The sequence below is a fragment of the Pezoporus occidentalis genome, unplaced genomic scaffold (assembly GCF_034315485.1).
Source record: "Pezoporus occidentalis ecotype Australia unplaced genomic scaffold, CSIRO_AGI_Poc_V1 ctg587, whole genome shotgun sequence".
Lineage (NCBI taxonomy): Eukaryota > Metazoa > Chordata > Aves > Psittaciformes > Psittacidae > Pezoporus > Pezoporus occidentalis.
In genome coordinates, this window is record NW_026915929.1 from 39,488 (window position 1) to 53,943 (window position 14,456).

The window sequence follows — 14,456 nt, forward strand, 5'->3', positions numbered from 1 at the left end:
CAATGGGAGCAATGGGGACAATGGGAGCAATGGGGACAATGGGTACACAAGGGGAGCAATGGGGGTAATGGGGACAATGGGGTAATGGGGGCAACGGGGGTAATGGGGGCAATGGGAGCAATGGGGACAATGGGGGTAATGGGGACAATGAGGGTAATGGGGGCAATGGGGCAATGGGACAATGGGGGCAATGGGGTAATGGGGACAATGGGGGTAATGGGGACAATGGGGGTAATGGGGACAATGAGGGTGATGAGAACAATGGGGGTAATGGGGACAATGGGGGCAATGGGGCAACGGGACAATGGGGACAATGGAGGCAATGAGGGCAATGGGGACAATGGGGGCAATGGGCATCAATGGGCATCAATGGGTGATAACACACGTCAATGGGTGTCAATGGGTGACACCCAGCATGTCCCATATCCGCCCTTTGTGTTGTGGTCTTCCCCATGGCACCCTGACCCCCCACCCATGGGACATTTGGGGCCATTGAGGATGGGGACCATGGGGACAAGGTCCTCTGGGCATATGGACACTGGGGACATTGGGGATGGGGTCTACGGGGATGGGGACATTTGGATGGGGTCTATGGGGATGGGGACATTGGGGACGGGGTCTACAGGGATGGGGACATTGGGGACATTGGGATGGGGTCTATGGGGATGGGGACATTGGGGATGGGGTCTATGGGGATGGGGACATTGGGGACATTGGGGATGGGGTCTATGGGGGTGGGGACATTGGGGATGGGGTCTATGGGGATAGGGACACTGGGGATGGGGTCTATGGGGATAGGGACATTGGGATGGTGTTTATGGGGATGGGGATATTGGGATGGGGTCTATAGGGATACCAGGGGCTCTCGGGATGGGGTCTATGGGGTCTATGGAGATTGGGACATTGGGGACATTGGGGATGGGGTCTATGGGGACAGGGGACCGCAGAGGGGGTTCTATGGGGCCGCTGTGGGGTGCCCCCATGTCCTCACCTCGATGTTGCCCCCGACCCGGGCCAGCAGCGGCGGCAGGGGCTTGTCCTTCTCATTGCGGAGCTGCCGCTTGGACTGACGGCGGCCTGGGGGGGGACAAGGGGGTCAGCACCCACCTATGGCACCCGGAGAGCACCCCAGAGCATCGCGAGCACCCCTATGGCACCCAGACCCCTTGTGTAGTGCCATGACACTGCTATGGGACACTGACACCCACTATAGCACCATGACCCCCTCTATAGCACCATGACACTGCTATGGGACAGTGACACCCACTATGGCACCCTGACCCCCTCTATGGCACCATGACACTGCTATGGGACACTGACACACCCATGGCACCCTGACCCCCTATATGGCACCATGACACCCCTATGGCACCCTGACCCCCTCTATAGCACCATGACACTGCTATGGGACACCCACTGACACCCACTATAGCACTCGGACCCCCTATATAGCACGACGACACCCCTATGGCACCCTAACCCCCTATATAGCACCATGACACTGCTATGGGACACTGACACCCACTATGGCACCCTAACCCCCTATATAGCACCATGACACTGCGATGGGACACTGACACCCACTATGGCACCCTGACCCCCTCTATAGCACCATGACACTGCTATGGGACACCGACACCCACTATAGCACTATGACACCCCTATGGCACCCTCACCCGCATATAGCACCCTGAACCCCCATATTGCACCATGGCATCCCTATGGGACCCTGACACCCCCTGTAGCACGTCAACCCCCCCTGTAGCACCCTGACCCCCCTCTATAGCACCCTGACCTCCTATATAGCACCCTGACACCCCTATGGGACCCTGACATACCCTATAGCACCTCAACCCTCCCTGTAGCACCCTGACCCCCACATGTGGGTCCCCCCCTCCCCAGACAGGGAGACACATGGGGAAACACAGGAGGACATGGAGGGGGACACACAAAGGGACACAGGATGGGGGCCATGGGGGGACACAAGGGGACATGGGGGGGCCATGGGGGGCCAGGGGGGGGGGGGGGGGGCTCTCACCCTCGGGCCGCTCATCGAAGTCCTCGTCCTCCTCCTCGGAGCCCACCGAGTACTCGGACTGGTTATCTGGGGGACACCGTCAGCACCATGGACAGCACCCAACGGCACCCAATAGCACCCAATGGCACCCAACGGCACCCAATAGCACCCAACGGCACCCAACACCACCTCCCAGTGCATCCCAGTGCCCACCTTGGTCCTCCTGGGCCGCATCGCTGCGGTTGACCTCCCTGTGCCCACGTTGGGGGCCAAGGCCTCCTAGATCCTTCCAATGCCTCCCAGTCCATCCCAGTGCATCCCAGTGCCCACCTTGGTCCTCCTGGGCCGCATCGTTGCAGTAGACCTCCTTGTGCCCTTGCCCAGGTTGGGGACCAGGGCCTCCTAGATCCTTCCAATGCCTCCCATTCCATCCCAGTCTATACCACTCCATCCCAGTGCCCACCTTGGTCATGCTGGGCCACATAGTTGTCGTCGACCTCCTTGTGCCCACTTTGGGGGCCAGGGCCTCCTAGATCCTTCCAGTGCCCTTCCAATGCCTTGCAATGCCCTCCCAATGCCTCCCAGTCCATCCCAGTCCACCCCAGCGCATCTCAGTCCATCCCAGTCTATCCAAGTGCATCCCAGTCCATCCCAGTGCCCACCTTGGTCCTCCTGGGCCACATAGTTGTAGTTGACCTCCTTGCGCCCACTTTGGGGGCCAGGGCCTCCTAGATCCTTCCAGTGCCCTTCCAATGCCTTACAGTGCCCTTCCAATGCCTCCCACTCCCTCCCACTCCATCCCAGTCCACCCCAATGCCCAGCTTCGTCCTCCTGGGCCGCATCATTGTAGCTGACCTCCTTGTGCCCTTGCCCACGTTGGATGCCAGGGCTCCTAGATCCTTCCAGTGCCTCCCAGTCCATCCCAGTCCATACCATTCCATCCCAGCCTAACCCACTCCATCCCAGTCCATCCCAGTGTCCACCTTGGTCCTCCTGGGCCGCATCGTTGTAGTTGACCTCCTTGTGCCCTTGCCCACGTTGGATGCCAGGGCCTCCAAGATCCTTCCAATGCCTCCCAGTCCATCCCAGTCTCTAGCACTCCATCCCAGTCTAACCCATTCCATCCCAGTCCACCCCAGTGCCCACCTTGGTCCTCCTGGGCCGCATCATTGTAGTTGACCTCCTTGTGCCCATGTTGGGGGCCAGGGCCTCCTAGATCCTTCCAGTGCCCTTCCAACGCCTTGCAATGCCCTCCCAATGCCTCCCAGTCCATCCCAGTCCACCTCAGTGCATCTCAGTCCATCCCAGTCTATCCAAGTGCATCCCAGTCCATCCCAGTGCCCAGCTTCGTCCTCCTGGGCCACATAGTTGTAGTCGACCTCCTTGTGCCCACGTTGGGGGCCAGGGCCTCCTAGATCCTTCCAATGCCCTTCCAATGCCTTGCAGTGCCCTTCCAATGCCTCCCACTCCATCCCAGTCTATCCCAGTCTATCCCAGGGCCCACCTTGGTCCTGCTGGGCCACATAGTTGTCGTCAACCTCCTTGTGCCCTTGCCCACGTTGGATGCCAGGGCCTCCTAGATCCTTCCAATGCCTCCCAGTCCATCCCAGTCTATACCATTCCATCCCAGCCTAACCCACTCCATCCCAGTCCAACCCAGTGCCCACCTTGGTCCTCCTGGGCCGCATTGTTGTAGTTGACCTGCTTGTGCACCTGCCCACGTTGGGGGCCAGGGCCTCCTAGATCCTTCCAGTGCCCTTCCAATGCCTTGCAATGCCCTCCTAATGCCTCCCACTCCCTCCCAGTCCATCCCAGTCCACCCCAGTGCCCACCTTGGTCCTCCTGGGCCGCATCGTTGTAGTTGACTTCCTTGTGCCCACGTTGGGGGCCAGGACCTCCTAGATCCTTCCAATGCCCTTCCAATGCCTTGCAATGCCCTCCCAATGCCTCCCACTCCATCCCACTCCATCCCAGTCCCTCCCAGTCCACCCCAGTGCCCACCTTGGTCCTCCTGGGCCGCATTGCTGCAGTTGACCTCCTTGTGCCCACACTGGGGGCCAGGGCCTCCTAGATCCTTCCAGGGCCCTTCCAATGCCTTGCAATGCCCTCCCAATGCCTCCCACTCCCTCCCACTCCCTCCCAGTCCATCCCAGTCCCTCCCAGTCCACCCCAGTGCCCACCTTGGTCCTCCTGGGCCGCATCGTTGTAGTTGACCTGCTTGCGCACGCGCTTGCCCTTGCCCAGGTTGCGGGCCAGGTCCTCCTGCTGCTGCTCGTAGTGGTGCCGCAGCAGCTTCTCCCAGTAGTCGGGGTCCACGTTCTCCTCCTGCTTGATGATCTCCCGCTCGATCTCCTCGATCTGCCGGCACGCAACGGGGTCAAGGAGCACCCAAAGGCACCCACGGGCACCCATTTGGGGGGGGGGGGGGGGGGTCAGCACCAGCTCCACATCCACCCATTCCGATGGCATCTCCCATCCTCATCAGCACCAGCTCCGTCCTCTCCGGTGTGCCCCACCAACACCTCCGTCGGCCTCATTGTCTCCATCACCTCCATCTACTTGTCCCCATCATCTTCATCCTCATCCTCTCCATCATCCCCATCTCTACCTCAATTTACTCATCCTGATCTTCATCTTCATCCTGTCCATCATCCCCACCTCAACCTCAATCTACTCATCTCCATCATCCTCATCCTCTCCATCATCCCCCTCTCTACCTCAATCTACTCATCTCCATCATCTTCATCCTCAACCTCTCTATCATCCCCATCTCTACCTCAATCTACTCATCCTGATCCTCATCCTCATCCTCTCCATCATCCCCATCTCTACCTCAATCTACTCATCTCCATCATCTTCATCCTCAACCTCTCCATCATCCCCATCTCTATCTCAATCTACTCATCTCCATCATCTTCATCCTCAACCTCTCCATCATCCCCATCTCTACCCCAATCTACTCATCCTGATCTTCATCTTCATCCTGTCCATCATCCCCACCTCAACCTCAATCTACTCATCTCCATCATCCTCATCCTCTCCATCATCCCCCTCTCTACCTCAATCTATTCATCTCCATCATCTTCATCCTCATCCTCTCCATCATCCCCATCTCTGCCTCAAACTACTCATCTCCATCATCTTCATCCTCATCCTCTCCATCATCCCCATCTCTGCCTCAATCTACTCATCCCAATCTTCATCCTCATCCTCTCCATCATCCCCATCTCTACCTCAAACTACTCATCTCCATCATCTTCCTCCTCATCCTCTCCATCATCCCCATCTCTACCTCCATCTATTCATCCCCATCATCTTCATCCTCATCCTCTCCATCATCCCCATCCCTACCTCAATCTACTCATCCCCTTCACCGACATCATCTCCATCATCCTCATCTCCACCTCCCATCCCTTTCAACCCCATTGATCCCATCACATCCATCAACCCCATCACCTCCATCAACGCCATCACCTCCATCAACCCCATCACTCCCATCAACCCCACTGTCCCATCACTTCCACCAGCCCCATCATCTCCATCAACCCCACTGTCCCATCATCTCCATCAACCCCATTGATCCCATCACCTCCATCAACCCCACCACCTCCATCAACCCCACCCACCCCACTGCCCCACCACCTCCACCATCACCCTAGCCATGCTCACCTTGTCCTCCTCCCGCACCACGTACTGGGCCACCTTGAAGGAGCTCAGGTACTCGTTCATGTTCTGCACGTCAGCGTCGTCGGTGGCGTCCTGGTTGCGGTCCAGGAGCCGCGCGATGGCCTCGTTGTCGTAGTGGATCACACTGCTGTCCTCCTCCTTGTTGTCCCCTGCGCAGCATCACGCGGCTCACATCGCGTGGCATGGGCCCACATGGGCCAATATGGCCTTAGCATGGGCCAATGTGAGCCAACATGGACTTGGCACGGGCCAACATGGACTTGGCACGGGCCAACATGGACCAATGTGGCCTTAGCATGGGCCAATGCGGGCCAATGTGGCCTTAGCATGGGCCAACGTGGCTTTAGCATGGGCCAATGTGGGCCAACATGGCCTTGGCATGGGCCAACATGGACCAATGTGGCCTTGGCGTGGGCCAATGTGACCTTACCATGGGTCAACATGGGCCAATGTGGCCTTAGCATGGGCCAATGTGGGCCAATGTGGCCTTGGCATGGGCCAATGCAGGCCAACATGGCCTTAGCATGGGCCAATGAGGGCCAATGTGACCTTAGCATGGGCCAACATGGGCCAATGTGGCCTTAGCATGGGCCAATGTGGGCCAACATGGCTTTAGCATAGGCCAATGTGGCCTTGGCATGGGCCAATGTGGGCCAATGTGGGCCAACATGGCCTTAGCATGGGCCAACATGGCCTTGGCATGGGCCAGCATGGGCCAATGCGGGCCAACATGGGCCAATGTGGCCTTGGCATGGGCCAATGTGGGCCAACATGGCCTTGGCATGGGCCAACATGGGCCAACGTGGCCTTAGCATGAGCCAGTGTGGCCTTAGCATGGGCCAATGTGAGCCAACATGGCCTTAGCAAGGGCGAACACGGGTTAATGTGGCCTTGGCATGGGCCAATGCGGGCCAACATGGCCTTGGCATGGGCCAGCGTGGGCCAATGCGGGCCCACATGGCCTTGGCATGGGCCAACATGGGCCAATGTGGCCTTAGCATGGGCCAATGTGAGCCCACATGGCCTTAGCATGGGCCAACATGGGCCAATGTGGCCTTAGCATGGGCCAATATGGACCAACATGGCTTTAGCATGGGCCATTGTGACCTTGGCATGGGCCAATGTGGGCCAACATGGCCTTGGCATGGGCCAGCGTGGGCCAATGCGGGCCAACATGGCCTTGGCATGGGCCAACATGGGCCAACATGGCCTTAGCATGGGCCAATGTGAGCCAACATGGCCTTAGCATGAGCCAACACAGGCTAATGTGGCCTTAGCATGGGCCAATGTGGGCCAACATGGCTTTAGCATGGGCCAGTGTGGCCTTGGCATGGGCCAAAATGGGCCAATGTGGCCTTAGCATGGGCCAATGTGAGCCAACATGGCTTTAGCATGGGCCAATGTGGCCTTGGCATGGGCCAACATGGGCCAATGTGGCCTTAGCACGGGCCAATGTGAGCCAACATGGCTTTAGCATGGGCCAATGTGGCCTTGGCATGGGTCAACATGGCCTTAGCATGGGCCAACAGAGTCCAACGTAGGCTTGGCATGGGCCAATATGGGCCAATGCGGGCCAGCATGGCCTTGGCATGGCCATGGCATTGGCCAACATGGCCTTAACGGAGCCAAACGAGACCCACCATGGCCTTGGCATGGCCCAACATGGCCTTGGCATTGGCCAACATGGCCTTAACAGAGCCAAACAAGGCCAACCATGGCCTTGGCATGGTCCAACGTGCCCTTGGCATGGCCCAACGTGCCCCACCAAGGCCTTGGCATGCCCCAACGTGCCCCACCATGGCCTTGGCATGGCCCAACGTGCCCCACTATGGCCATGGCATGCTTCAACACGGCTGAACATGGTCCAACAGAGCCTCAGGAAGCCAAATATGGCCCCAAATGGTCCCATTAGGACCTTCCATGTCCCACCAGAACTTTCCATATCCCATCACAGGCTTTCATGTCCCACCATGACCTTCACGTCCCACTGTGACCTCCATTCCCCACCATGACCCCCATGTCCCATTGCAACCCCCATGTCCCATCATGACCCCCATGCCCCATTGTGACCTCTATGTCCCATTGTGACCTCCATGTCCCATCGTGACCGCCACGTCCCATTGTGACCCCCATGCAACATCATAACCCCTACCATGCCCCACCATAACCTCCGCTTGCCATTGTGACCCCCTTGTCCCACTGTGACCTCCATGCCCCATTGTGACCCCCATGTCCCACTGTGACCTCCATGCCCCATTGTGACCCCCATGTCCCACTGTGACCCCCATGTCCCATTGTGACCCCCATGCAACATCATAACCCCTACCATGTTCCACTGTGACCTCCATGCCCCATTGTGACCCCCCTGTCCCACTGTGACCCCCATGTCCCACTGTGACCTCCATGTCCCATTGTGACCCCCACGTCCCACTGTGACCTCCGTGTCCCATTGTGACCCCCATGTCCCATCGTGACCCCCATGCCCCATCGTGATCCCCACGTCCCATCGTGACCCCCATGTCCCATTGTGAACTCCACGTCCCATCACGACCCCCATGTCCCACCATGACTTCTATGCCCCACTGTGACCCCCATGTCCCATTGTGACCCCATGTCCCATTGTGACCCCCATGCAACATCATAAACCCTACCATGCCCCACCATAACCTCCATGTCCCACCATAACCTCCATGTCCCACCATAACCTCCATGTCCCATCATGACCCCCATGTCCCATCATGACGCCCATGCCCCATTGTGACCCCCATGTCCCACCATGACTTCCATGCCCCATTGTGACCTCCATGACCCATCGTGACCCCCATGCAACATCATAACCCCTATCATGTCCCACCATAACCTCCATGTCCCATCATGACCCCCATGTCCCATCATGACCTTCACGTCCCATTTTGACCCCCATGTCCCATCGTGACCCCCATGTCCCACCATGACCTCCACGTCCCATTGTGACCCCCATGTCCCACCATGACCTCCATGTCCCATTGTGACCCCCATGTCCCATTGTGACCCCCATGTCCCACTGTGACCTTCACGTCCCACCATGACCTTCACGTCCCATCATGACCCCCACGTCCCACCGTGACCCCCATGCCCCACCATGACCCCCACCCCCCACCGTGACCCCCATGTGCCATCATGACCCCGTCCCATTGTGACCCCCACGTCCCATTGTGGCCCCCATGCCCCACTGTGACCCCCACGCCCCACCGTGACCCGCCCCACTGTGACCCCCACGTCCCACTGTGACCCCCACGTGCCATCCAACCCTGTCCCACCGTGCCCCCCACGTCCCACCGTGCCCCCCACGCCGACCCCCGCCCTCACCCTCGTTCTCATCCTTGAAGAGCTCCTCGGTGCCGAACTTGAGGATGTCGTCGAGCTCCTGCTTGGACATGGAGCCGGCCTTGGAGCCCAGCCCCGGGCGCACCACCAGGTGCGTGAGCATCATCTTGCGCTTGGCCACCTGCGTGATGCGCTCCTCCACCGACGCGCGCGTCACGAACCGGTAGATCATCACCTTGTTGGCCTGGCCGATGCGGTGCGCGCGGCTGAACGCCTGCAACGGGCGCACGGCACGTCAGGGGGTGACGGGGGGTGACGTGGGGTGACGTGGGGTAACATGGGGTAACATGGGATGGAGTGGGGTAATGTGGGATGGAATGGGATGTGGGGAGATGGAGACATGGGACATGGCGCTGGGCTGGCCAATGCGGTGCGGGTGGCGGAATGCCTGCAATGGGGGCACGGCACGTTGTGGGGTAACGTGGGGTAACGTGAGGTAACATGGGATAACGTGGGGTAACATGGGATAACGTGGGGTAACATGGGATAACGGGGACATCACGGGGTAACATGGAACGTCATGGGGTAACATGCGACGTCATGGGGTAACAGGATAACATGGGATGGAGTAGGGCAACATGGGATAACATGGGGTAACATGGGGTAACATGGGGTAACATGGGATAACATGGAACGTCATGGGGTAACGGGATAACATGGAACGTCATGGGGTAACGGGATAACATCGGACATCATGGGGTAACGGGACAACATGGGATGGAGTGGGGCAACATGGGATAACATGGGGTAACATGGGATAACATGGGGTAACATGGGATGGAGTGGGATGGAGACATGGGACATGGCGTTGGCCTGGCCGATGCGGTGCGCGTGGCTGAACGCCTACAATGGGAGGGGGAGCACATGGCACATCGTGGGGTAACGTGGGATAACGTGGGGTAACATGGGATAACATGGAACGTCATGGGGTAATGGGATAACATGGGACATCATGGGGTAACGGGACAACATGGGATGGAGTGGGGCAACATGGGATAACATGGGGTAACATGGGATGGAGTAGGATGGAGACATGGGACATGGCGTTGGGCTGGCCGATGCGGTGCGCGCGGCTGAACGCCTGCAACGGGCACACGGCATGTCAGGGGGTAACGTGGGTAATGTGGGGTAATGTGGGGTAATGTGGGGTAACGTGGGGTAACGTGGGGTAACGTGGGGTAACATGGGGTAACATGGGGTAACATGGGGTAACATGGGGTAACGTGGGATGGAGCGGGATGGAGACATGGGACATGGTGTTGGGCTGGCCGATGCGGTGCGCGCGGCTGAACGCCTGCAACGGGGGGGAGACGGCACAACATGGGATGGCATGGGATAACATGGGGTAACATGGGATGGCATGGGGTAGCATGGGGTAACATGGGATAACATGGGGTAACATGGGGTAACATGGGATGGGGTGGGATAACATGGAATGGCATGGGATAACATGGGATGGCATGGGGTAACATGGGATAACATGGGATAACATGGGGTAATATGGAATAACATGGGATAACATGGAATGGCATGGGATGGCATGGGGTAACATGGGGTAACGTGGGGTAACATGGCGTATCGTGGGATAACATGGGGTAACATGGGATAACATGGGATGGCATGGGATAACATGGGATGGCATGGGATAACATGGGATGGCATGGGATAACATGGGATGGCATGGGGTAACATGGGATAACATGGGGTAACATGGGATGGAGTGGGATAACATGGGATGGAGTGGGGTAACATGGGACATCATGGGATATGGGACATGGAATGTCCTGGGATACAGAATATGGCAGGTGGGATGTGGGGAGATGGGATATGGTGATGGGGTGTGAGCAGGGACAAGGGAAAACACGGAACAGCAGGGGATGTCATAGGGATGGCATGGGGTATGGGGAATGGGGTGTGGGGTATGGGGAATGGGGTGTGGGGTGTGGGATATGGGGTGTGGGGTATGGGGTGTGGGATATGGGGTATGGGATATGGGGTGTGGGATGTGGGATATGGGGTGTGGGGTATGGGGTGTGGGGTATGGGGTGTGGGGAGTGGGGTGTGGGGTATGGGACACGGGGTATGGGATATGGGATGTGGGGTATGGCATGTGGGGTATGAGATATGGGGTATGGGATATGGGGTATGGGGAATGGAGCATGGATATATGGGATATAGGGTATGGGGAATGGGGTGTGGGGCATGGGGTGTGGGGCATGGGGAATGGGATGTGGGGTATGGGGTATGGGATATGGGGTATGGGATATGGGGTATAGGGTATGGGGAATGGGCTATGGGATAAGGGGTATGGGGAATGGGGCATGGGTATATGGGGTATGGGATATGGGCTGTGGGGTATGGGATATGGGATATGGGATAAGGAGTATGGGGTATAAGAAATGCGGTATGTGGAGGAGGTGGGTGCTGGGCGCCGTGGGGGGTGCTCAGGACCTGGATGTCGTTGTGTGGGTTCCAGTCGGAGTCGAAGATGACGACGGTGTCGGCGGTCGCCAGGTTGATGCCGAGGCCCCCGGCCCGTGTCGAGAGCAGGAAACAGAACTGCTGCGCCCCCGGCGCTGCCCCCCCGGCGTCAGCGCCCACAGCACCCCCTACAGGCCCCTACAGCACCCACAGACCCCTATAGCACCCCATAGACCCCTATAGCACCCATAGACCCCTATAGCACCCATGGACCCCTATAGCACCCCACAGACCCCTATAGCACCCACGGACCCCTATAGCACCCATAGACCCCTATAGCACCCATGGACCCCTATAGCACCCCACAGACCCCTATAGCACCCACGGACCCCTATAGCACCCACAGACCCCTATAGCACCCATAGACCCCTATAGCACCCATAGACCCCTATAGCACCCATAGACCCCAACAGCAACCACAGACCCCTATAGCACCCCATAGACCCCTACAGCACCCATAGACCCCTATAGCACCCCACAGACCCCTATAGCACCCCACAGACCCCTATAGCACCCATAGACCTCTATAGCACCCATAGACCCCCATAGCACCCATAGACCCCTATAGCACCCCATAGACCCCTATAGCACCCCACAGACCCCTATAGCACCCCATAGACCCCTATAGCACCCCATAGACCCCTATAGCACCCATAGACCCCTATAGCACCACATAGATCCCTACAGCACCCATAGACCCCTATAGCAACACACAGATCCCTATAGCACCCCATAGACCCCTATAGCACCACATAGATCCCTATAGCACCCCATAGACCCCTATAGCACCCATAGACCCCTATAGCACCCCATTGACCCCTATAGCACCCATAGACCCTATAGCACCACACAGACCCCTATAGCACCCCATAGACCCCTATAGCACCCACAGACCCCTATAGCACCCACAAACCCCTACAGCACCCATAGACCCCTATAGCACCCATAGACCCCTATAGCACCCCATAGACCCCTATAGCACCCCACAGACCCCTATAGCACCCATAGACCCTATAGCACCCCATAGACCCCTATAGCATCCCACAGACCCCTATAGCACCCCATAGACCCCTATAGCACCCATAGACCCCTATAGCACCCACAGACCCCTATAGCACCACACAGACCCCTATAGCACCCACAGACCCCTATAGCAACCCATAGACCCCTATAGCACCCATAGACCCCATAGCACCAATAGACCCCTATAGCACCCACAGACCCCTATAGCACCCACAGACCCCTATAGCACCCATAGACCCCCACAGCACCCATAGACCCCTACAGACGCCCACAGACCCCTATAGCACCCACAAACCCCTATAGCACCTACAGACCCCTATAGCACCCATAGACCCCTACAGGCACCCACAGACCCCTATAGCACCCATAGACCCCTTCAGCACCCATAGACCACTATAGCACCCCACAGACCCCTATAGCACCCCATAGACACCTATAGTATCCATACCCCTACAGCAGCCCACAGACCACTACAGCATCCGTAGACCATAACAGACCCCCCCAGACCCCTACAGCACCCAGACACCTGTAGCACCCATAGATCATTATAGCACCCCATAGACCACTATAGCACCCCTTAAATGCCTATAGCACCCATAGACCACTAAAGACCCCCACAGACCTCTACAGCACCCACAGATCCCTACAGCACCCATAAACCCCTATAGCACCCACAGACACCTATAGCACCCCATAGACGCATATAGTACCGACAGACCCCTACAGCACCCCACAGACCACTATAGCACCCATAGACCATTAGAGCACCCCACAGACCACTATAGCACCCCACAGACCCCTATAGCACCCACAGACCCCTATAGCACCCCATAGACCCCTACAGCACCCATAGACCCCTATAGCACCACATAGACCCCTATAGCACCCCATAGACCCCTATAGCACCCACAGACCCCTATAGCACCACATAGACCCCTATAGCACCCACAGACCCCTATAGCACCCCATAGACCCCTATAGCACCCATAGACCCCATAGCACCCATAGACCCCTATAGCACCCACAGACCCCTATAGCACCCATAGAACCCTACAGCACCCATAGACCCCTACAGACGCCCACAGACCCCTATAGCACCCACAAACACCTACAGCACCCCACAGACCACTATAGCACCCATAGACCACTACAGCACCCATAGACCCCTATAGCACCCATAGACCATTAGAGCACCCCACAGACCACTATAGCACCCCATAGATGCCTATAGCACCCACAGATGACTAAAGACCCCCACAGACCCCTACAGCACCCACAGACCCCTATAGCACCCATAGACCACTATAGCACCCCACAGACCCCTACAGCACGCACAGACCCCATTAACACCCACAAACCCCTATAGCACCCATAGACCACTACAGCACCCCACAGACCCCTATAGTACACATAGACCCCTACAGCACCCCAAAGACCCCTATAGCACCACACAAAACCCTATAGCACCCATAGACCCCTATAGCACCCCATAGACCCCTATAGTACACACAGACCCCTACAGCACCTCAAAGACCCCTATAGCACCCCACAGAACCCTATAGCACCCATAGACCCCTATAGTACACACAGACCCCTACAGCACCCCAAAGACCCCTACAGCACCCCACAGAACCCTACAGACCCCCAGAGATCCCTATAGCACCCACAGACCCCTACAGCACCCACAGACACCCAAGAGCCCCTGGCACTGCCCCTCCAGCATCAGCACTCACAGCACTCCCTATAGCCCCCCATAGCACCCCATAGCCCCTGGCATCAGTGGCAACAGTACCCCACGGTTGCCCCCCAAGCCAGTGACCCCCCCTCCCATAGGTACCCCCCAACACCCTCTATGTCCACCCAAACCCCTTTTTCCCCCCAC

At 57.8% G+C, this 14,456-nt stretch overlaps 1 protein-coding gene across 1 annotated transcript in view; it reads right to left on the reverse strand.

Annotated features, from left to right (window-relative positions):
• LOC134174153 (chromodomain-helicase-DNA-binding protein 3-like) overlaps window positions 1-14,456 on the reverse strand; it is a gene marked incomplete at its 5' end in the record, with an annotated part of 59,484 nt that overhangs the window by 28,266 nt on the left and 16,762 nt on the right. The window contains 6 exons of the mRNA XM_062638834.1: window positions 992-1,077; window positions 2,039-2,104; window positions 4,198-4,375; window positions 5,687-5,853; window positions 9,053-9,284; window positions 11,522-11,646. Of these exons, the coding sequence (XP_062494818.1) occupies window positions 992-1,077; window positions 2,039-2,104; window positions 4,198-4,375; window positions 5,687-5,853; window positions 9,053-9,284; window positions 11,522-11,646 (854 nt within the window). The remainder of the gene's footprint in view (window positions 1-991; window positions 1,078-2,038; window positions 2,105-4,197; window positions 4,376-5,686; window positions 5,854-9,052; window positions 9,285-11,521; window positions 11,647-14,456) is intronic.